This window comes from Pholcus phalangioides, unplaced genomic scaffold, assembly GCF_987345545.1.
Source record: "Pholcus phalangioides strain wild (caught in Gottingen) unplaced genomic scaffold, Ppha-v1.0 ptg000024l_1, whole genome shotgun sequence".
NCBI lineage: Eukaryota > Metazoa > Arthropoda > Arachnida > Araneae > Pholcidae > Pholcus > Pholcus phalangioides.
This window is the reverse complement of record NW_028301616.1, coordinates 30,503,686-30,529,883: the sequence shown is the minus strand read 5'-3', so window position 1 is coordinate 30,529,883 and position 26,198 is coordinate 30,503,686. Positions and strand designations below refer to the sequence as shown.

Here is a 26,198-nt window from a genome sequence, read left to right as displayed (position 1 = left end):
AACATCTGTCTTTCCGTTTTTTTAGCTGAGTAATATCTGTATTTTTGAGGGGGAAAACGACTGTTCTCTTATAAAATATGTTTTGTGATTCGTTTTGAATTTTGTCATTTGTTTCAAGTTTTATGATTTTTTTATTTGATTTTACAAGTAAATCTCTGTTTGGTTTGTTTTTTTTTCTTTTATAATTGATGCTGGACATTTTGCTCAAATTCTGCAATTTGTTTCAATTTTTTTCGCTCGGATACGGTAATTTTCTTCGAATTCTTGAAATTTTGTTCTGAATATTTGAAATTTTGTTCTGAATATTTGAAATTTCGCTCAAATAATCTTGTAACTTATTTCAAACTTTGGTAGCTTATTTGAAAATTTTGGCTTCAATTTCGATATCCTTGTTTATTTTTTAGAAATTTCCCTTCGTATGAACTTTTTCTTTTTTAAGAAACGTCATGAATTTTTCGATTATTTTTTAATCTTTTTGTTTTTAAAAATTACTTTTTATTTATTTGAACTTTTTTTATTTGAGAAATTCTGCATTAATTTTTGGCTAATTTTGTACATTAATGTTTGTTTATTTTTGGAAATTTTGATTATTTTTGGAAATTTTGCTTTAATTTTGTGAATTTTGTTGTTTTTTGGAAATTTTGCTTTAATTTTGTGAATTTTGTTGTTTTTTGGAAATTTTGCTTTAATTTTGTGAATTTTGTTGTTTTTTGGAAATTTTGCTTTAATTTTGTGATTTTTGTTGTTTTTTGGAAATTTTGCTTTAATTTTGTGATTTTTGTTTGTTTATGGAAATTTCACTTTAACTTTGCGATTGTTGTTAATTTTTAAAAATTTCTCTTTAATTTTGTGATTGTTGTTTATTTTTAGAAATTTCGCTTTAATTTCGTGATGGTTTTTTGTTTTTAGAAATGTCATTTGTGATTTTTTTCATTTCTTACGAAACTTCATGATTTTTTCAATTATTTTTTAATTTTCTTTCAATTTTACAAATTTTGTTTGAATCTTTTTATTATTCACCACACGTATATCAGAAATTTTGTAATTTTTGTTTATTTTTAGAAATTTTGCTTCAATTTCGTGATTTCTTTTTGTTTCGCTTCTCGTGATTTTTTTTTTTAAAGAAAATTCGGCTCTTATAACTTTTTTTTCCTTTTTTTAGAAACTTCGCTTCTTGTGATTTTTCCCCCTTTTTTAGAAATTTTGTGAATTTCTCAATTATTTTTTAATTTTCTTTAAATTTTAGGATTTTGTTTAAATGTCCTTTTTTTTTGTTTTAAAAATTTCGGACTAATTCCTATTTCTTTATTCTCGAATTTTTTTTTTGTTATTTTCCTCGACTTCTTTACTTTCTGAATTTACCTCTCGATTTTTCTCTATATTTCGTTACATTTCAGTTAATTTTTATAAGAAAAATAAAAAAAGTATAAAAAATGAATAAAATAAATTTTATTTCTTTCATGTTTCACATTTTAGATTTTCTATAGGGAACCCGTGAAAATTCCTGCCTTGGGGAACCCCACCAAAAATTCGGCTGCGAGGTGTGTTGTGCCCCGAAATACGTACACATATGCATTTTCCACATAAATGCCAAACTTCAGTATTTCCTGAACGCTTTTTTCCTACACTGGTCATTCCCATTCACCTGCATTATGGCCTCAAACGTCCACATGGCAGGAAAAAACTGCTAAAAATAGCCATCGATATGAATATGACCATCTGAATGAGACCACCCAATTCATGAGACCGATACCCAGTGTTTGGGAGGTTCCATTCAATCCACGTGCCTTCAGACCATTGGCCATTGTCCACTTTGTGAATATGAAACCTTTTTTTTTTTGTTATTTTTCTGCGCCACCTATATACTATACAAAAAAATATATACCGGAAGAATGGATGCGGTCCCCTCTATTATGACTGGTCACTATTGGCACCTTTGTCGTATATTTTATCCTTTTTCCGGAGGGGTTGATGATCTTTATATGCACATATAGAAGTCCTTCAATGGTAGGAGACTATTTATTTACTAACCAGTGAGGTGGAAAGACCATCGTTTCTCCCTTCTGCCAAACAAAAAAAATTGTATATAGCCATTAAGTATTTCAATGTGATCCGTAACCTAATCCGATCTATAAATAGTGAACATGGTCACTACTGCAAATCTGGTGCAAAATATTCACGAGGTTGTACATGATTCAGTACTGGGTTATAATTATCTCGCTTTGCCAGTCCGAATGATTAGTGCAGTGGCTCTCAAAGTGTGCGTCACGGCTCCCACGAAAGTCTCCAGACTTCGCCATGAGCGTCTCATGAAACCGAGGATATTGATGTATGCAGATACAATGGTAATAAGGATTGGAGTTCATCCCCGACCATTGGCATAACTGTGAGGACAGCAAATGATAGTTGGGGGGAAAGCCCCCTCCCCCTCCCCCGCATGTAAACGATCATAAGAGAGAAGTGCCAATACATACGTATTTACTAAGTGTGTGAAAATGAAGCCACACTGGTAAATTAGGGCAGTCATCATTTTTGAATGCTATCTATAAAATGATGGCTTAGAAAGACCCCACTGGTAAACGAGTAAGTCTACTGGCAAACGATTTCTGAATAATGCCGCTGGTATTCCGTTTTAATAAATGATGACTGAGTAAGACCTTTGGTAGATGATGGCTGAGTAAAGATGTTGGTAAATGACGGCTGAGTAAAGATGTTGGTAAATGATGTCTGAGTAAGATCTCTGGTAGATGATGGCTGAGTAAAGATGTTGGTAAATGATGTCTGAGTAAGATCTCTGGTAGATGATGGCTGAGTAAAGATGTTGGTAAATGATGTCTGAGTAAGATCTCTGGTAGATGATGGCTGAGTAAAGATGTTGGTAAATGATGTTTGAGTAAGATCTCTGGTAGATGATGGCTGAGTAAAGATGTTGGTAAATGATGTCTGAGTAAGATCTCTGGTAGATGACGGCTGAGTAAAGATGTTGGTGAATGACGTCGAAATACGTTCACTTGCAAGCGATGAGTAAGGACACGGAACACCCTGACAAGGCATTAAAGACACTCAGTTGATGCCGGAGATTCATGATGCGAACCATTCGCATCATGTGTAATTATCTGGATGCAGGTGCGGATCCAGGACGATGTGACAAGAGGGGCAAATTGTGTAAGTTCGTTTAATCGTCCCGTACTTTAGGGACAGACAAATTTTCCCATATTATTCGGCTCTTAGGGAAGGCGTTCGGTCACATCACCTCTGAATCCACGCCTGATCGAAGGCACACATTTTCTGTAGCGAACGAAGCCGATACAGATATCTTCAGCTGCGAATAGAGCAAGACAAGTGTCTTCAATTGTGAGTGAAGCCGAGGCAGGCATCTCCAGATTCAAATGCAGCTAAGGCGGACATATTCAGCTGTGAATGGAGCGGAGCAGGGCGATGTGTTGAAGAAACTACTTACTGTGTAGGTGCATCGGGTCATCCAATATTTTACGGGAAAGAAACATTTTCACCCATATTTCTTGACTTCTCCCCGGCTCTTGGGAGGGGCGATCACCTCTGTCCTCCCTCCCCCGGATCCAGGCTTGTCTGGATGAAATACCTAAAACTGTCCAACTAGCAGGAAAAAGTTCCGATCAACAACCTTAAGACATCCGAGTAGAGCTCAAAACACGTGTTTATACAAAAGACATATTCACATGAAACCTGTACTCGCAGATATATCTGCAAACATAGCAATCTATCTTGTGCATTTTTATTTTCCTTTTTTTAGTATGATTTCTAAAATTATTTTGTGGCATTAGCACAATACAATATTGTGGCATTGTGCCAATACGATATACAGACCACTGTCTACTGTTAATGCCACAAGAAAATCTGTTTCAATGGCACAGCCATAATATTTTTCGCCAATCCGGAAATCACATTGGCGAGTATCTCATTGATACTTATTATTAGCAGTGAAAGCATCACGCTGAATGCTAACTAATGATCGGAGAGCGTTTACAGATCGTATCCGATAAATAAAATCGTGCGAAGAAACACTCTTATGACATAGGTTTTCATCGAGATACGATCGATATCAGATATCATCGCAAACAATTCTGTAATTTGGATTCTAACATCGTAAACCCTTCCGTAGCACATCAAAGGAGCCCTCGTCGAATGCGTCCAATTTTGTCTCTAATTTCAACGACTTAATGACACGTAAAATTTATGACGTGCACTAAATTAGGTGGAGCGAATGGAATCCTGGGATAGGGCAAAAATCTAGATTGACGCGTATAGAGATTAACAATCTGCGACTTTCCAATGTTATGTAACACCCATTCATATTCATCAAAGGATATAAGCACCGTAAAGTCAAAGCAAATTTACGCAGGTGGCCCTTCGGGAGGGATTTAATATGCGAAGGGGACACATAGGCTATAAATTGAATGGGCTAAAGGATTTTGCTCTTTCACCCGACTTCTATGTACATTGCTCCTATTACGGGCAGCCGAAAGGTGCTTCGAGTGGAGAAACTTTTGTTGGATCGCTCCCCGTGTGTTTATACAAGTAATAATCGTTCGAGGCCGCACTACCGCGACATTGACACGAGACTTGTGGACATTGATGCGATGTCCAAGAGTTGACTTTCCATTCCAGGCTTTAATCCATTGTCACGCTGTCCTCACTTGTTTCATATCTGTCAAGTGCCTTTGTAAGCGACTGTCAACGCGTCTCGCTGATCGCTGTGCTTTCGGTTTTGACGTGACACTTCTTGAAATGTGATTGTGTGTGAGAAAGAGAGGAAAGAACTACATTGTAGTTGTTAAGGAAACCATGAACTTGATTCTTGAAGGGTGTGTGATGATAGGATGTAAAACATTCTTTTGATATACGCGGGGGGGGGGGGGGGGGGAGCTCTTACACATGAAAGTCCGTGCGTGGGAAACATTGACCATACTGCAAGAATGCATGAAGGACCATATACAGAAGGAGATATACGATGGGAAATACAATTTTCAGAAAGTCCTTGAAGGGAAAAATTCCAAAAAAAATCGTTTTTTGTTTTTTTCACGTGAAAATGTGTTTAATATCCATGCCGGCTGTGGGGAGACAATCGGGCCCAAATGAGTGACAGTATCTGTCGAAGTAATTTCAAACTTAGATAACCCAGTTAAAAATAGGCATAGCGTCAACGTCTTGGTCTCGTTTTAAAGAATAAGGTTGAAAGTACGTTGCCAGTACCCGCGGTCGTATAACTAGGATTTTTGCTGCCCAGGGCAAACATGATTCAGTCGCCCAGTGCAAGCATTATTTTGCAAACAAAATTATTGAATTTTAAAGTTGTGGTTGGGGGGGCCCGCCCCTAAAACTTTAAAATTCGATAATTTTGTAACACGGTGTTCTTTGTTCCTACCTAAAACTGCCACCAGTGGCAGTTACCCCCCCCCCCCGCTAGTTACGGCCATGCAGTACAACTCTGACATTCATGACATCAAATATTACGCCTCACATGCCAACTGTTAATACACATTAACCACTATACACATGATTTTGATTGAATGAAACATTTTTAACTAATGGGAAATATGTTACTAAGTTAAGATTTTAAAATTTAAAAAAATTGGATTAAGGGTAATCTGGCCTCCAAAAATTCAAGTTGTCTTCAATACGTCATTTTTAATTATTTTATTTGTTTTCTATTGCGCCACTAGAAGGCACCAACTTGCCTAAAGAAAAGTAAAAATCTTTGTGTTCATTGTAATTAAATACAATTTTCATTTCATTTTCAATGTCTGATTTACTCGAGAAGCTTCATTAATATTGATTCTTCATCAGTTTTCAATATACAAACTATACTAACGTTGTAAAATGGCAATTGAATTGTTCCTCGCCTAATCAGAAGTCCACCGGAACATCCCTTTATCCAGGGCCCCATGATGTAAGCATATTGATTGGTAGATAGGCACTTTCAGCTAGGTGGAAGGCCACCGGAACATCATTTTATCCGGGGGAGGGGGGGGCGATGTAATGATGACGGCCAGAGCCTGTTCCTTTCAAGGGCAAACAGGGCATGTTCCCGGAACCCACAACTTCTAGAGGCCATGAAATGAAATCAACTGCCTTTTGTATAAAAGGCATGGGTCCTTCTCCCCTCTCCCCCCCCCCACGCCTCTTTCGCTAAGAATACCACCGTATTCGCCGCATTAGCCAGCATGCCGGGAAATTCGAATTACATATCCTGGAAAATTCTTCAAAGATTATATCTTTGTTGTAAACATCCATTGAATTGGCTGAATGTATACTGTGAAGAATGATCCCCATCAAACCTAGCTTTTCCCAGCATGACGGTTAATGCGGGAAAATACGGAATATGTAAAGGGCCCAAAAAATTCGCCCAGGGCCCGAACTGACCCTGGACGTCCCTGTTCACACAGTTCTGATAATCCAAAACTATTGCACTTATTAGATAAATATACAAAATTCTGAGCGCTACTTTGTTTTTCTTTGTGGCAATACCCCAATTATATAATCGTACTAATACCTAGTTTATACGTATCATAATTAACTTCAGATCTGAAGAAGCTTTCATAATTGAAAGAGTAAAAATCAAAAAATATATGTATAAATGCAATATTTCTCGAAGGGATAGGTCTTTATCTAGTCATACAGTGCTTAATAATCCTAGTGAGGGGGAAGCCTGATAAGCTACTACTACTGTATTGTACCATATGCAAGTACGTACTTCGAGAGATAGAGGGGGAGGCTCGAGAGGTAAATTGAACCTACTACTGTGAAGTACAAGGGTCGCGCTCCGGAAGAGATTTAGTACAGTTCGTCACCTCCAGGGTTTGTTTTCCTAAATCACTTTAGTCAACGCGAGGGAGAGATAATAGTAGTACTCGTCCATTTATTATTATTATTATTATTCTGATTACGCCTTCTCCTATATATCGAGTCGGGACCTGGATTCTCATCCCATTGAATTTTCCGGCTGTATTCTCCTCCCACTCTACAAAGAGAGAGAGAGAGGATAATAAGGGGAGGGGGGGGGGGGCTCCCCAAATGAGGAGGAGGAGGTAGAGAAAATGCCAAACACCTGCAATAAAAAATAAAATAATATCAAAAAATACATGTGTGAAAACTCGGGGAAGAAAAAGTAAAATAATGGAAATCGGGCCTGCTCTATTTTTTAGTAAAAATGATGGGCCCTGCTGCTACTTATTAACGACCCCCCCCCCTTTTTTGGACTTTCACTCTTTTTACAAGGCCTACCCTCCATGATGATGATGATTTGCGCACCTGCAAAACTGTGATAGAGCACACATACTGTGATGGATGTACTCGTATTAATGTACGTATAAACCACTCGGCGTATGAAATCGCATTACGGCCTTTGGTAGTGTATGAAGCACTCGGGCGCGGAAACTATTCAATTATCTTCCGAAAATATGTATGAATAATCAAATAATGTTTGAGGGGGAGACGTTATATCGTTATTTTTTTAAAGTACAGTAGTTCGGAAATTGCCAAATAAATTGTAAAAGAAATTGCCTGTAATTAACAATTGCTTATGAAATTAGTTTTGGTTGAAAGGAAATTTAGTTCAGATATTGCTTATTCAGTTATTTATTTCTCGGAAACTATTGCATCCAAATTGAATTAGTCTTCGAAAATCGACTTTAAAATTAAAGTTCTTAAGTAACTTGAATAAATAATTAAATAATAGATAAATACAAAATTATAATACAGTCTAATCTCGTTTTAACGAATACCGTTACTGCAAAAATTTCGTTTTAACGAATACCGTTACTGCAAAAATTTCGTTTTAACGAATACCGTTACTGCAAAAATTTCGTTTTAACGAATACCGTTATTCCAAAAATTTCGTTTTAACGAATACCGTTATTGCAAAAATTCCTTTGTAACGAATACCGTTATTGCGAGAATTTCGTTGTAACGAATACTGTTCTAATCCCCCAGATAAGTTTGCATAGGAACAATCGGATTCCTTTACAGTGAAATTTCATTATAACGAAGTGATTTCTTCGGTCTCTTGGCGTTCGACTGTATAATACATAATATAATATTAAATAATTAAATAAAAAAAATGTCACATAATATAATGCATAAATAATACAATATAAAAAATTAAATAAATAATTTAAATAATTAAGCAGTTTAAAATTTCAAATAAAGAAGTCACAAAATTTTAAAATAAATTTCACAAAATTTTAAAATAAATTCCACAAAAAATAAGGTAGAAAATAGAAAAAAAAGTACTAAAAAAAAGTAAAGTTTTTTGAAATATTTTTAAAAAATTTAAGTTTTCAAAGAATATTTGGAAAGAAATTTAAAATTTTTTTAAAGAAGAATACGAATGAAAGTATTAGTAAGAAATAGAAAAAAAAATTGGGAATTGAAAATATATTTATATTCATTTAGGTTTTTGAAAAAACATATTTAGGAAAATGAAATTTTTTATATAAAAAAGTAAGGAATAAAACAAAATAGAAGACAAAAGATACGAAAGGGGGGAATTTCCATAAAAAATTAAAAAGATAGAAAATTGTCATTTAAAAAATGCAAAAACTTAAAAAAACATCACTAAATAACTATAGAAAATAGATATAAATTTATGAAGAAACGCAAACAGAAAGAAAATTCTTACACTGAAAGTTTTATCATTTAAAAATATTCCGAAAAAAGAAAATCTGAAAAAGTTGAAAAACTAATGAAATTTGAAAAATTAATGAAATTTGAAAAATTAATGAAATTTGAAAAATTAATGAAATTTGAAAAATTAATGAAATTTGAAAAATTAATGAAATTTGAAAAATTAATGAAATTTGAAAAATTAATCAAAGTTGAAAATTTTAATGAAAAATAAAATGCGTGATAGAGGTTCTTTGGAAAAATTTATAAGATTATGAAAAAAATTACTGGGAAAAAATTGTATAAAAAAATAGAACAAATGCGCAGTGCCGTCTTAACGCATGGGCCCGGGGACCTCAAGAGAAAAGGGGCCTCACAAAAATGAATTATTATTGTAATTTCCGAGAATTCACCACGTAGGGTCTCAGAAAAATCATTTGGCCCGGGGGCCCATGATGCTCTTAAGACGGCCCCGCAAATATATAGAAAGCGTTTCATGAAAAATTGCTAATACTAAAATATGAGGGGGGAAATTATTTTGGAGAACTGAAAATAAAAAGGAACCATAAAATATAAGAGTAAAAACATTAAAAAATGAAGAAAAAAAACTAAAGGGTGGTGGTCATATTCGAAAAATTACATGGAGAAAATGAGACTTTTTGGATCACGTGATATTTTTGCCTCCTTCTTGAGGGACATACAAGGTAACCAATATGGCGACTTCCCGCTCGACTCATGAAAGAAACAAATCTAAATTAAAGAAAAGTAAAAATGAGTCGTTTTTTTTTGATGGGCTCTAGATATTTCGAAAATTTTCTTAAAGTGCAAGTTATTGATCTGCCTGTTTTTTTCTACTTCAAAAAATGCTCGAATAAAGCTGCGGAATTTCTGTGGAATGTAATTTATAGGCCCTACAATTAATCCTAAACCAGTGATTCTCAACCTTTGGAAGCCCATGGCCCGGTTGAGTATTTTTTTGTTTCGAGTGGAAGGCCCAGTCATAAACACGACTATGGGAAATAAATGGGGAAGAATTAAAAGATAAATCACTCACACACGGCCTAGTTTGACTAATGCCAGGGCCCGGCGTTGAGAAACACTATCCTAAACTATATGTATTGATGCAGTTGTATATTATAAGACAATACGGAGATATTAATTTTCATTTTCGTACTTGAAAAGATATAAATAAAAAAATGAAATCAATGTTGCAATGTATGAAATGTATATTGTTGTTGTTTGTTGCATGTATGTTGTCAATATTGCATGAATATCCAACTCAAAAGTAGGTCCGGCCAATAATTTTATACTTAATTTTCTGGGCTCCATATCTCTTAAGTGTACTCAATGTTTCGAAAATGCAGAATTAAATTCAATTTTTAAAATCATTGATGCTGCGGAAAACCCCACCAAATTTTCACATTTCTGTGGTAAAATCAGCAATTTTAACATTGATTTCTATGGGGGATCATCCTGTGCTTGTCTCTCAAAGTGATGCTGATTATGACGTCTATTCGGAAAGCATCATTGGCGAGAGAAATAAAGACTGTTGCAAATCTCACGAACACGGGGGGAAATAATTAAAAATTGCTTTAAAAGAAATATTTAAAAAAATTCTTATACAGTATGTAAAACTTTGTTTTAGAAATTTTATCAAATGTTTGGGGGAATTGCATGGAAATTGCAGAGGAGTTACAAAAATCAATGGAAACGCGAGCGAAAAATTTTCCATTAGTGAGAAAATAGGAAGAAAGTCATGAAAAATATATAAAAGGAATGATTTTGGAGAAAAATGTTACATATTTACATATATACAGAAGAATCAAAAACTTTACGGTGAATCGATGATGTCATAATGAAAATTTTATAACAAAAAAATTATAGGGTGGAAATTTTCTTTGTTGATATTTATGAATTTTTTTTTAATTCTTATGAGAATTATTTTAAATTTATAATATATTTTCATGAAAAAAATAATTATAAAATCAAAATTTGTGTTTTGAATATAGCTTCGCATACAACAGAAAAGATGCATTCACAGCTAATCAGAATCGATTAGAATACTCGCATGTAAATAAATGATTGCAACTGTATAGTTTATGTACCTTCTTCTATAAAAGTGTTTCTCAACCTTTCTGAAAACAAGAACCAGTAAAATGTCTGAAACAATTTGCACCCTTTGCGCCCCATATTGCCGGACATATCAATAATTTTCGTTGTTCCCATTTTTTTTATACATTTGTCCCATTTTTTCCAACGATACTCTTATTTGATTTTGTAAGTCGTATTATTGAACATCCACACACAGTTTCCATACTAATATAAATTACATTATGATAGTTATGGCAAAAATTACAAGCATTCATTTCACATATTTGTCAGGTTTAACGTTTTTTGTGCAATTCTAATTAAGATCAGTGACTGTGCCTACTTTTTTGGCAATGTTTTCCGATGACAATTGGCGATGTCCCGTATTTTACAGATTATTATTGTTTAAAAGGTCCCACTTTACCGTATTTTACTCATTGAAATATGATATAATCAGATCATTTGAATATTTTTTTTTTCCTGAAACGTTGTACAATATTGTTTACTGCGATTTGCAGCAGTCCTTTATTTTCACACAATTCAGCAATTTAAGCAGTAATTAGCAAATTGCATCTTTGGGTTGCTCAAAATTTAGTGATCTCCCGTATTTATGATCGCAATTCTCTGTATTTTCCGCGATGATGTATAGTGAACCAAAGTTTGAAGTATAATTTTATTTGAACCCATTATGAATATCACAAATATCAATTACAACGGGTGAATAATTGTATCAAGTCTGCCTGCGGACTACCTACGTCATCGTCGCGGACCACCTTTGGTCAGCGACCATAGGTTAAGAAACGTTGTTCTTTATCATTTATGTGCCATAAATACAACTTTTGGTTTCTCTTTTATTTAATCCTCAATTTAATTTCAACACTGAAACAGGCACGTTAAAGCAAATTTCAATCCCCATAATTCAATGAACTGCAAGTTTTTATGCCAAAAAAAGTAAGAAATGGAGGAAACTGGTTTGCTATTGAATACTAAACATACAGAGTACTGTATATCATTCCATAAGCACGCTGTTTCACAAAAAGTAAAAAGAAAATTGAATTGGGAAATGAATGATGTGTACATAGTGCTATACGAAAGACGTGCCACGTGCGCGTCGGAGGCGTTTCCAAAACTGTTTCATAGCACCGGGTGATGATGGTGCCGAACGAGAGAGAGAGAAAAACTAGGTGATAAAAGACCCTACTAATTGTAACTAATACAATCATCACCTTCAAAGTGCTACTTCAGTCGTGAGATGGCAGAAAAGCATTAAGGGGGGAGGCACTGAATGCTTCCTCTCGTGAACGGATACCGACCTATTGTGCATTATCGACCGGGGCACCCCCTACCGAGGTGCCGCCGGCCTGATATAATTTGTACGCGTCACTGGAGCCTAGCTGACGAAAGCTACGGGGGGTTCCTAGGCGGCGTCATTCGTCGTATTATAGTGAAATGAGAATCATAGGGTCCTCTTCAAGTTTTCTGTTTTTTTGAATATTCATTTTTATACACTGCTTGGCAATTGCTAAGGAACAGTGAAATTTTATGCCGTAAGTTATGATGCTCTGTTCAAGGAAATTAAATATTTTTTATTTCCTAGCGGATTACTTCTGTGATTTTATGGAAATAAATGGCACACAGAGATTGAGCAGGGGGGGAATAGTACAGGGTGATCAAAATACAGAGCTCTCGAAGTTTTGGCACCCGCGACCAGTGCCGTAACTAGGCAGGTGTACCCAGCCCACTTGGAGGCCCTCTCCCTCCAGAATGAGCCTAAAGCTAATTTTTGCACAGGGTACAGGAATGGCTCGTTACGGCACAGTCCGTGACTACTTAGTCCCAGCGGTCATTTACATTTATGCAACCTCATCACTGGACTGACCTCACACATCCGGTTGTCCCATAAAGGGGTTTTCAAAAGCGTTTCACACTTTGCGGGGATCCAGAGTGGGGGGGGGGGGGACGATCACCCCTCCCAAGAACCGAATAATATGGGGGAAATTTGTCTGTCCCATAAAATACGGGATGATCCGATCAGAGCCGTAGCGTGCCTTCTCGGGGCCTCGGAGAAGGTCTTTTTTTTTTGGGCCTTTCCTGATTATTACGCAAAATAGGTGTACATTTTTTGTCGGGCCCTGGAGCAGTACCTCGGTTGCCCCAGCCTAGTTACGGGCCTGGATCGACACCTTCTTCTGCTTTAGAAGGTATTGCCTGGATCCGGTGCCCCTACACAATCAGTCACTTCTGGAAGTATGCCTACCTCTAGGATCAACGGTTCGCCAGTAAAATGCCGAAACCCCTGTTTGCTATGCACCGTGTATATATGTGGAGATATTTTTTAAATGAAATACGCAATATATATATATAAGAAATAGAAAATATGCATTTTATATGTATATAAAACGTACAGTAAAATCTAGATAATCTGACGTTTTTAGCCGTGTTTCCTGCGAGCATTTGAGAGAAAAACACATCATTGCGCAGATATTTAAATAGGCTTTTTCAATTGACTTTCCAGTAACCTGGCGATTTCGGTAACCCGGCACACCCTGGTCTGATATGTGCCGAATTAGCGAAGAGTCTACTATAGCTGTTTTTTTTTCATTGGGATTTCGTTAATGAATATTTTCTCTTTTTTTTGGTGAATTTCAGAATTTTGAACTTTTTCAGGACTTTTTAGTGCATATTTTGGGGTTTTTGGACATATTTTGACATTTTCAAATGCATATTTGCATATCTTTGAGGGCCTATTTCACCCCTTTCTTTAGTGCTGTAGTTTTATTATTGCACCGTTTTGAGCCGAATAAGGATCCCAGGGTCAAAGTAGCCGTTGTTGACGGCTCTCATCTATCTTCCATATTTCTTTTCGAACGCATCTTAAAATACAGCAAAAACTGAGTCAAGATTTTTGATTCTCGAATAATACATTTTAATTTCCGATGGAAACTATTACGGAATGACTAATACATAATAATTATAATAATAATGTATACTGACTGTACATTTTTCAAACAGATAACGAATTTCACCTCCTGGGTTATTAATACGTAAAAATTCACATCATCATCTACAAGCTACGGTACATTCACAATTGACATACAAACGACAAGTACGTACAGACATTCTCCGAGAAAAAGCTACAAGTTCTGTAAAATTATACAAATTCCTATGATTTTTTTTCCTCTCTATTGCACGTCGATTAATTTACATACACGCACACACACACACACAAACATGTATAGGATACATACGGAAATAAATTATGGCATGAGACAATTGTCTTTCGATATTAATACTCATTGATGTACCCATACGCGTATTTCATGTTGCCACAATACGTTTACAGGTTCCCCCGGACATTCATCAGATAATACAAATTTCTGACAGGAAAAAAAATCAAAATTATTTTTTCTTAAGAATGTCTCTATAAATGGCGATCCTTTTGGTGTTTTGATAAGAGATATACAAGTATATAGGTTACAGCCACTCCCCGACTCACAAAGGTCGGAGTCCTAGTCCGTAAGTCGGATACAGGCTCCTCGAACGGGGTGGGAAGAATTACAAGGGTGTGTATAGTGTGGAGTGGAGGAGTCGAATGTTACCTTCACCCATGCCTGGTTATACCTATGCCAATATTGCAATTTTTTAACTGACCAGAGGCTGGAATTATTTTTATCGCCCTTCCGAGTGTATCGGCCTATGTCTAGCACGGTTTAAGGATGCACTGATAGTGGAGCGAAGAGGTACGAGTTCCAAGAATTGCGACCAGGAAGAGAAAAATCCATAAGGGTGGAGGAAGAGATGTCCGCATATAGTAAAAGAGAGGAGGAGGTAGTGAATGGCCCATAATGGATGGGCTAGAGTTGTACTCAGGAAGAAGGCGTTTGACTAAACTCGACAAATTTCACTCCTATTACTACCATGAGAGCGACAGAGCAAGGGCCCTGCAGTCCACAAGAGTCCTAAAAACCACTACTTTAGGAAAGCCACCTAAGTGGTGGTTGGCAAGGCCTGTAACAATTTATTTGAAAATTTAATCTTGTTTTATAGGAAAGTATCGCTGACCAAAAAGTTCGAATCCCTTGACTAGAAAAAATCGCGCCAAGTGGCAAAGACACTAATTTGGTGTCGAAATATAAGTTTTATTGGCATTAAATTTGGTTTCCTCTAACTCAGCCTATTGGTCGCAGTTCAAATCCTCTAATAGCCAGGGACGCTTTAGCTATGGGTCCCTACCCGAAGTTGATTCGCAGGGGCTTCCGAGAAGGGTCGTACGACTCATCTACTTACACTCAGGGATTTCCGAGCTACGGGTCAGGAATCGAAGTTGATTCGCACCGGCTTCCACTTACAGCAGGGGCGGATCTAGAGCTCGCTGTTGGGAGTTTTACACTGTGAATATGGTGACCATATGTTCCACGTTGTCCCGTATTTTCCAGGATAGTCACGGTTTTTTCTATTTTTTGGTGAAAGTTTTCTCGAATTTGTTATTTAATCAAAAACATTGATACAAATAATTTTCAACAGATTTATTGAATATGCAATATTATGATATTCGCATTTCTTTTAGAGGGGGGGGGGAGGGCGGTGATCGGGTGATAGTAGATCCGCGCCTGACTTACAGTCTTGTTATAAATGCACTTATTGCATCACCGCCTTCACTAATTTCAAAAAACAAACAGGCATGGCCTCCACAAGGGGTGGGCTGGCAAGGCTGCAGCCCTGGGGCCAGGGACGATTTTCATTATTTTTTGTTTTTTCACGCTGTAAATCCATCATAAGAGGGCCCGTGAAAGTCTGGTCGGGGGGCCCGCAAAAGATCCCAGCCTAGGGCCCTACTCCAGGATATGGGGGCCATGGTCCCGTGGGTAACGGCTGAAAAAAGGGTCAAAAACCCCTGCGTTAAAATGCATTCGAATAGATTTACGGTTAATACGGCATTTTTCTTTAAATCAGGAATTTACATCAAATACCGTAAAAGTTAATCTGACAACAAAAACCCCCAAAATATTTTTTTGTTCGTAAGTCGGGGAAGAGACTGCAAATAATTTTTTAATTGAAGAATTCTCCAAAAAAATAAAAGTCATTGTTGTTTTTCGTATTCTAGTTGATAGGGGGGGGGGGGGGGGGGGGGAGAAGAAGGAAACATAACTTTAGGTTCTCGAAACAACGAGCGGTCAATGTCCAGCATCAGGTCCATATGTTTTTTTCCCCCTTAAATACACACAAAAACAGAGAAAAGTGATCCTCTTGCGGGTTGATCCGGAACTAATTACTCGCAGAACCGGCTCGATCAGGGCTGATTTCGACGTGCTTTTTACGAACCTGTGCAAAAAGAAAAGAAATTCACATCAAAAATTTGTATGAATATTTAAAAAAAAAAAATATATATATATATGAATGCAGAGCGAAACCTCGATATAACGATACAGAAGAGTTTAGCATTGGAGCAATTGGTTTCTCAACCTTTTGGAGAAGGTCGGGCCTCTTCATTGGTTTGAAAACGTGTCGCGGGCCACTCAAGTGATCTGTAAATGTGCCACGGGTCACTGGAATGATCTGGGAACGTGCCGCAGGCTGCTCAAGTGATATGGAACTGTGCCGTGGGTCACTCAAGTGATCTGGTAATACGTCGCGGACTGCTTAATTGAATTGAGAATGTGCCGCGGGCTAATTAAATGATGTGGAACCGCACCCCAGGTCCCTTAAGGGATCTATGAGCAGGTAACTTGAGTGATCTGTAAATGTGCTGGGTGGAGGGATCTAGGAATGTGCGCAATGACTTAATTGAATTGAGAATGTGCCTCGGACCACTCAATTGATTTGGTAAGTCACCTCGGGTCGCTTAAGTGAGTTTTAAATATCCCCCCCCCAGGTAATTAACTGATCCGGGAATGTGCCACTTAGATCATTTTTAGAAAATTAGGTTTAAGGTCGCGGGCCATGTTAGATTACTCCGAGGGCGACATTTGGTTCACGGGCCATCATCATTGAGCATCTATGCATAACAGCAAAGGTTCACAACCTCTGAAAGCCCGCGGCCTACTACTACTGAATCACACATCTGTCTATATTCCTCTGCGGAACTTTTAACGAATTGGTACATGTTGGAATGTATGTGTAACGAACCTGACGTAAAGTTTGTTTCTGTGTAATGGTTGTTGCGTGTAGTGCTTCCATCTGCCATCAATTTTTCTGACTATGAGTGAGGTGTAGTGATTGAATAATTGTATTGTCGTAGGCCTGTTGTGCTCTTTGTGGGGAGATCGGCTCGCATTCGCGCCTCGAAGTTGGGAACCACAGAAAGCCCGCGGCCTAGTTGATCTGTTTTTGTGAGTGGAAGGCCGGTCATACACACGACTAATGGAAAATAAATGAAACGGCGAATTAATTGCCCACAGCCCGGCGGTTGGGAACACTACATAAGACCATAGACATTTTCTCCAAACTAGACGAGAAAATTTCGTTGTAGAGGGATTTATCGTTATATCGAATATCGTTGAAGCGAGAGATTTCACTACAAATAAAAAGCAACAATAGGACCGATCCGACACATTTACGCTTTTTTTCCTCATTTAATTCTTTATATGAAGCCCGACGCATCCAATTGTTGGTAGTCCAACAATTCGTATATAGATACCGTAAAATTCGACGGATACTGGTTCTCCCCCTTGGAATATGCGATTTAATTTTCAACAATGGAAGATTATACTCCCAAAATCCCTGTGACAAACTGTCTTATGAAACGTCTATGCCGCAGTCAAGGCAGAAATGGATTTATATTATTACATATTTGTCGAAAAAAAACTTTCCGTGTCAGAATGGTTGTATTCAAATATGAACTATGTAATAATACTTTCGAGAAACCGGTGTACGATTTTGTTATCAACAATATGATTGTTACAGCAACGTGACCTGAAGAACGGAAATTTTTTTTAATATAAAAAACAATTTGTGTGTGAAATATTGAATTTTTCCACAATAATGAGTATTTTAACAATGCTTTTAGAATAAAGAGACTTTGAAATATTGCACAAAAATTGTCAGAATAATGTGTTTATCGAGACCGTTTAAAACAAATGTGTCTTTACAAAAAAAAACCCGCAACAATGCATTTTTGCAGCAATGTTCCCAAACAACACGCTCTTCAAAAATGTTCCCAAACTAAATGTTTCTCAACAATGCTCCTAAACAACACTCTTTTCAACAATTTTCCCAAACAACACACTTTTCAACAATGTTCCCATTCAACACGCCGTATTTTTCGAAAATGTTTACAAATGATGCATTCTTCGACAATGTTCTCATATAATTTTACATTTTTGAAAAACAGTGTATGGGTCATAGAATTTCTTAACTTTTCTTACACAAGACATTTAAAATAATGTTCTCCACAATGTTTATGAACAATGCGTTTTATAACAATGTTTTTAAAATAATACATTTACTAATAATGTCTCTGAAATGTTTAGTTTTTCAGAAGTGTTTGAAAAAAACGGGTTTCTCTACACATTTCTAAATAATGCTTTTCCACGATATTGTTACCCAAATACATATTTTCGAAAGACTGACTGTCATAACAAGATTTCCTGAATAATGTACAATAGTTTGTAAAAAAATTCGTTTCTAACAATAGTATTAAACAATGAGTTCAAATAATATCGATGTTCCCAAACAGAGTCCAGCTATTTTTTTAACAAAATGAATAACTAATTATTACGACAAGGCTTTTCCAAGAAAATATAGTGAGGGTCCCCAACATGGTTTCTAAGCTACCGAATTTGTAACCATCTTCTTCAACAGTGCTCTAAATGCGTTTTTGGAAGACTGATCACAAGGCTTTTTTAAGGAAACAATAACTCTGAAGATGTTTTCCAAAGATGGTTCTAAACAATGCATTTTTGAAAGCCTTATTATAAAAACAAGGTTTTTTCAAAGAAACGGGTTTTTATCAACAAAGTTTCTCAACAATAAGTTTTCTAACATTGTTTCTGATCAGTTTACCAACAATGTTCCTGATCAGTTTACGAACAATGTTTCTGATCAGTTTACCAACAATGTTTCTGATCAGTTTTCCAATCCTGTTTCTGAACAATTAGTTTTCCAATCCCTTCTCCTGAACAATCAGTTTTTCAGACCTGTTTCTGAACAAATGAGTTTCCAACAATGTTTCTGAACAAATGAGTTTCTAACAATGTTTCTGAACAAATGAGTTTCTAACAACGTTTCTGAACAATGAATTTTCTAAAAATTTCTCTACACAACCTGTTTTCCTTGTTGCTAGACAATGAATTTTCTAACAGTTGCTCAACAGTGAGTTTTCCAACAATGTTTCTGAACAATGAGTTTTCTAACAACGTTTCTGAACAATGAGTTTTCTAACAGTGTCCCTACTCACCCGGTTTTCGATGTTTCTATACAATGAGTTTTCTAAGAATGTTTCTGAGCAACCAGTTTCCCAATCATGTTTCTAAACAATGCATTTTTCAAAGCCTTATATTAACAGGTCTTAGCCTTATAACAAGGAAACAATGAGTTTATTAACAGCATTTCTCTCCATTGAGTTTATCAACAGCGTTTCTCCCCAATGATTTTTCTAATAATATTTCTCGACAATGTTTCTGAACAGCCAGTTTTCCAACCATGTTTTGATGGTGAGATCCAAACCCAAAAATGACATTTCTAAAAATATTTCGGAACAATACAATTGAAAAACTAATCATCGTAACAGGACTCTCTAAAAAACCTCTGTCAAATACAAGAATGTAACAGTGACCTTCACAACATTTTTCAAACAAGTTGGTCATTTTTTTTTCAAAATTACGCAACACAATTATTTCGTTGAAGTAAAAAGGAATCAAGTTTGCATTATTGCATATAACACGAACGTCACAAATGTGCCATCCTACAAGCGTTCACATCGTCCCCAAATCAGATATCTTAATCCAGTCGGGCCGAGCTTTTGTTAACGCACAGGACAAAACGGGTCCGAAAAAAAACCACTAGAACTCGTAAGATATTTTCTTTGTTCCTGTATTTGTATATCAGACATAACGCTTCTAATCCACGACCAACGGTCGGGCGACACAAGTTCAAACATTTGCAAGCCATGCTTTTCGACGTAACACTTTTTTTGTTGTATCTTCCATCACGCGTGCCAAACAGGAGATATCGATCTTCTCGAACCTTCATCACCTCTCACGCCACCAAAAAAAAAAAAGCATATAATTTAACACCCCCGTGCTTACACGTACAACTGTCACCAAAAATTTTCTAACACGGCGTAAAGTCGTGCATTAGAGTAACTTTTCCATTCCCTCCCTCCAATAAAAGCAACAATTTTTATATCTTGTTTCGAGCGAAATTCCCCAGCACGTGGCGCTGCAACGCCACGCGTCACCTGTCAATCTAGCATACTTGTTACTCTATCATTAAGAACGTGTTATGACGTAATGACTAAAGACTGTAAGGTTTGAACGTCCGTCCGTCGGGAAGAACGGGGGAGGAAAACGTAACTAGCGACCTCTCGCTGCTGATTCAGGAACCATCATCCATCTTCGCATGCTGCAATTGTTCTCGCGCCCACACCTGTCATTATACTTTTATTTTTTTTATCACTGGCCCTAACCCTGCTTTTTAACGGTATAGGAATTAACTACGTCAATAGACGGATTAGGATGCAACGCGTGCGTACTCCAGGGTGAGAGAGTATCTCCCATCTCGCCCGCCATGTTGTGTTGTGACTATTGGGTGAAGAAGTAAAGCTTGCAAAGGACTTTTTATCAGTAGGACGAACAATTTTTTTCCTGGTCCTGATGAAAGGGAAGTGCTCTTTATCGGATTTAGTCGCAGGAAAAACGCTGTTCAATGGTGAGAAAGCGAGCATCGGGTTCAGTCCTCACAAAGTCCCAAAAATCCGACCCCTACTCTTTCTGATTCGTCTGAGCATCCTTCCTCTTTTATCAAGAATCATTTCCAAAAAAATAATCATTTCTTAACTATCCTCTGGAACTTGGAAATGAATGAAGAAAAGTGTTGGAGATTTTTTTTGCTGAATGAGAGTATTTAAAAAAATGGATGAATAAGAGTGTTGCAAATGAAAGGTTGGATGAATAAGAGTGTTTCATTAAGAGATTGAATGAATGAAAGTGCTGCAAATAATAGATTGGATGAATGAGAGTTGCAAGTAACAAAAGTAATAAAAGTGTTGCACAAGTAAGAGATTGGATGAATAAAAGTGTTGCACAAATAAAATATTGGATGAATAAGAGTGTTGCAAGTAAGAAATTGAATGAATGGGAACGCTGCAAATAAGAGATTGGGTGAATGAGAATGTTTAAAAAAATATTGGATGAATAAGTGTGTTGCAAATGAAAGATTTTGGATGAATAAAAGTGTTGCAACAAGTAAGAGATTGGATGAATAAGAGTGTTGCGACTAAGAGATTGGATGAATAAGGTTATCAAACTGGCAATAACCAGATGGAAGATTCTTAAAACAAAAGCTATTATAAAAAAGTTCCTATATATGCGAAACACTGTTTCCCGAAATTCAACTCAATTACTCTATTCAGAACTTTCTAAACGTGTTCAAATAATGCACAACTGAAAATATGATTGCGGAATAAGAAGAATGTTGCACCGAAAACTGTCCTCATTGGCTTGAAGAAAACCTGACAGGCAAGGGCGTAGCGAGGGGGGGGGACTTGAGGGTCTGATCCCCCCCCTCGAAATGTGAGAAAATGACCGAAAAAAAGATGGCCAAATCCATTGTTCTGTCACTTCCCCCCCCCCCGAACGAAATTTCTGGGTACGCCCCTGCTGACAGGCTAAAGGAAGTAATAATTACTTTTATTAACGATGGTCAGTCAAACCTTTATTTAAAGGGACACCTCTGTTTAACGGACGGAACGGATGTTCTGATCCGTGACACTTTAAATTAGTACTCAATTACTTCTGAATGAGCGACACAGTCATTTAAAAGTCGAATTCCATGGGTGTTCCTATTGAGAGTTTGTATTCGTCTGCCCAACATAGCTGAGGTCTTTAGCAGGCCTGGAATCTTGTCAGCCTGCCTGACCTGAAGTCCTGTCAGCCCTCCCTATTGGTGATAGTGATATTAACCGATAAACACCAAGGCACACGTACATGGATCACAGCGCATACTACGGACTTATTACGACATTAAGTACGGAAATGTTTGTCTATGGAGAGAACACCTTCTTATCCTCCTACATAGTCTTGTAACCTGATAGCAATAACTTACAGGGGGAAAAAATTAAGCTTGGTTAAACGTTAGCTTCGGAATGAGAAAAAAAAAATTCGATGGAAAAAAAATTGATAACATTATCCGAAGTCCCGATAGCTATGAACGATTTTTTTTTCTATTATTGTGATATTGGTCCTCTCCGTTCTTTGAAAAAGTCATAATAGTATCCTAATGATGTAGATCATCGTCCATGAATTTAATAAGCACCGTCGACTGTACTATGTACTCGTATATTTTACCGGTTCAGTCCTGTGGATACCTCCAGAATTTTTTTTTTCTTCCCAAGTCGTTCGAAAAGGATTCAACTGCCAGAGATCAAACTGACAACCCCCTTAAAATACGGGGAGAAGAATCAGATGGGTAGTATTTATTATCATTCTCGTCCTCTTTTTTTTAGGGGGGGGGGTCGCCTTCCGATTCCTTTAATCCTCTTTTTATTATTTTGGGCTCAGAAACTGCACGGTTTTTTATTATTATTCCTAATCCCGATAATCCTCTTGTTCCACACGTGAAGGAAGAAGCATCTGATAAATCCCCGGATTCGTTCCGCGAAGTATTTTTTTCCGATCCACCATGTCTGTCCTGGGAGATCAGAGACGAGTACAGTACTAACAATCGCAACAGCCGGCAAATTTGTTGATGCAGTCTCTCTGATAAAGCGATACCAAAACGAAAAAATCAGATTTCAGTGCCCCCCCCCCCCGTTTTCTATGGTTCTATGCGTTTATCTAAAACATGGAGACACGGTTGTATATTTTTTATTTCTCACACAATTGTAAAAGGTATCTTTTTCTGAAGGCGATACCGATCCGACATGAACAAAATACATGGTAATACTCCAATCCTAGGTTGCCTGTGAGCAGAGCCGCCTTCTTAATGCATGGGCCCGCCCGTAAAACTCTAGTGCAGTATAAGGGGCTCTAGTGCGGTGATTCCCAAACTTTTCACGTCACGGGGCACTTTTTCGGAGAAAATTTCATCCCCGAGCACCAATGTTTGAAAAAAATTTAACGATCCTTAATACACTAAAGTGCCAAGTAATTAGGGATGGACGGCAACATGCATATCTTGTAGCGCTATCCACCCGATTTACCCCTCTGTGTACAGGCTTTCTGCAACAAATTTGTACAATACACATTTCAAGTACCAGCAATAAATCTCTGAAACTAGTATCTATGCAACATTTAGGAAATAAAGGGGAAAAATGTGAGAAATGTAGAGCTTCCTTTACCCCCCTTCACCCATGTTCCCTCAAACACCCCTTATGGCACTGTATTTTAGTTGAGGTGTATTTTGGTGCAATGGTCAAACAATAGTGAGAAAGAAAAGAATGGTGAAATTTAGGGAAAAATCGATTCCCGTTCATAGGGTTACCAATAAAGCGTCTCGATGAGGGAAAGAAAAAAAAAGGTAGCTCAAATGTCATCTCCTCTGGGCCAAGATATACATCACCCTTGAACTGAAAAAGGCTAATTGTTCAAAAAAAGCGCTTCGATATCTGTTTGAGATGGGAAGCAGGATGTTTGAGGTCCTTCAATATTCAAAGAAAAGGGAAAGGTAAATTGTTAAAAAAAATTAAATTCTTCGATCCATTTCAGAGTTAATGCTGCTACACATGGAAAACTATCAGTTTAAACTCTTTAATGATTTACTGCAAAAAAAAAAAGTAAATTGGTTGAATTTTAACTGTCAATTGTATACCGAAAAAGATTCACCCTTTAACACCGTGTTTCCTAAAGTGGGCAACACTGGGAGGCGTTGGAAGTTTCTAAGGGGGTGGTAGTAACTTTTGGTTTAGTATGTGATCTTATGGGTTGGATTGATTTGGGGGGCGATGAGAGAAAAAATTCTCTGAAGAAGGTGGGGGGGGCGATGGAACAAAAAGTTTGGGAAACTATGCCGTAACATTTAAAGACAATTTTTCCGAGACAACGATGATTGAAAGCAGTATTGAACATTGAAAACTTTTGCTGCCAGTGTACATATTCTAAGTGAACTTTATATATCATCATATCTGTTAGTAACAAACATACTTGGATGTGACCTGTATCATTTCATTGTCAGCTTCATAAATTCAAGCTGTAATTTTATGCAAAACCTGCTTATACCCTTATTTTCCCATACAAGATGAAAAAAAGTTCCCGAATTGTTCACCAGGTGGCGTTTTGGTTGTTATTGCCGTGCAGCGCATGTCCAGTTTAGTGTCCTTAGACACTCCTTCCATCGTTCTCTATCTTCATCCACTTAAAAGTTATGACCACTTGAAGATTTCGTTTACAGTGGCGTATGCACGCAGCCTCTTCCAATCATTTTCTACCTCTAAGAATCATTTTCGGATTCCCGGGAGCAAAAAGGGATAAATATTTGAGAGATAAAGAACTCATGCCCCCCCCCCCCCCCAGGCGATCAAAAATTTAGATTCCCGGCATAGCGGGAAAAGAGGAATGTTCAAAAAAACCAAAACAATTTGGCGGACTGGCACAAACGGAAGAAATAATTTGCGAATCGGCGAGAAGAAAAAAATAATGGGAGGAAAATTTCTTAAGCTCTCAGTTTATGTTTAATCATGTGTGAAACATCCTCGAGCTGTGACCTCCGTTGCCATCTATCAAATAAAAACAAACTATTTGTTATAATTCTTCTAGTAAAATTGGTTGATGTTTAAACCGGTGTGCTGCAAGAAAATGAATAGTATATGGTATGATACCATGTACAATTTTACAATGATACCGGTCACTACATGCAGACATTTTCCAACACAACTGTGCTGGAAACCTTTTGCCACCTATGAAATAAAAACAAATTAACTGCCATAATTCTTCAGATAAAATTTAATGTTGGTTCGAAACGAGTGTGCAGCATGAAAATAAATAGTACATGGCATGATAATATTTATATATAATTTTTATTTTCATGCTACACATTATTGTAAATTTTATGCGTCATATTACCCGATACTATGATTTTATGTATGCTAAAAAATAATTTTGCGGCAAACTTGAAAACATAGTAACCGATATTATGGTGTATAATATTTGTATCGGTATGCGGCATGTGAAAATAAAAAATATCTATATAAACTGCTGGCCACCGTAAATGCAACACCCTGAAGGAAGCATGCAAATAATATGAAATTTACAACATGCATTAACGGAGGTGAGATATGCAAATGATTAGAATTTCAGCGCAGACGCACATCACGCGCGCCTGTGGCGCCACTTCAAAGCGCTATTTAAGGCTTGGAGATTTCGACGATTTGAAGTACGGCAATTGTGTTTTTCTTGTGGGTTTTTCAAAAAAACGATCAATTATGCCTCGTAGAAAACAGCGATCATCTTTTGATCAAGTATCCGAGTTCGACAGAGGAAGGATAGTGGCCTACCGAGATTGTGGATTATCTTTCAGGGAAATCGGTAGTCGTGTTGGACGAAACCAAACAACTGTAATGCGGATATGTGATCGTTGGATGCAGGAGGGTACGACGGACCGGCGTGTTCGATCGCATCCACCTCAGTGCACCACTTCACGTGATGACAGGCGTATTGTGCGTATGGCAGTGACGGATCGCTCAGCCACATCACGAACCATAGCACAGCACATTCAGTCTGTACCGCGTCATCCAGTGTCTGCGCGTACCGTTCGACGCCGTTTACGGCAGAGTGGTCTGTCTGCAAGACGTCCATTGCTTCGTCTACCCTTGACGCAGAACCACAGACGTCTCCGCCGCCAATGGTGCGACGAAAGAAGGATGTGGACGGCACAATGGAATGAAATTGTCTTTACTGACGAGTCACGCTTCTGTCTGCAACACCACGATGGTCGGATTCGAGTCTGGAGACACCGTGGAGAGAGGATGCTGAACAGCTGCGTTATGCACCGCCACACTGGTCCTGCACCGGGTATTATGGTATGGGGCGGTATTGGATATCACTCTCGCACTCCTGTAGTACGCATTGCCGGTACTTTAAAAAGCCAGCGCTACATCTCCGAGGTGTTGGAGCCAGTTGTCCTTCCTTACCTTCAGGGCTTGCCCACAGTCATATTTCAACAGGATAATGCGCGACCACATGTGGCACGCATTGTCCAAAGGTTCTTCGTCAATCGCCAGATTGAATTGCTTCCCTGGCCAGCCCGCTCTCCGGATCTTTCGCCGATAGAAAACATGTGGTCCATGGTTGCTCAACGATTGCCCCAGATTACAT

The 26,198-nt window shown here is 37.5% G+C and overlaps 1 protein-coding gene across 1 annotated transcript in view; it reads right to left on the bottom strand.

Annotated features, from left to right (window-relative positions):
* Window positions 1-15,841: 15,841 nt before the first annotated feature.
* Window positions 15,842-26,198, bottom strand: part of LOC149069212 (protein big brother-like) — a 45,699-nt gene continuing 35,342 nt past the window's right edge. The window contains exon 6 of the mRNA XM_089250870.1: window positions 15,842-16,053. Within this exon, the coding sequence (XP_089106996.1) occupies window positions 15,997-16,053 (57 nt within the window). The 3' untranslated portion in view covers window positions 15,842-15,996. The remainder of the gene's footprint in view (window positions 16,054-26,198) is intronic.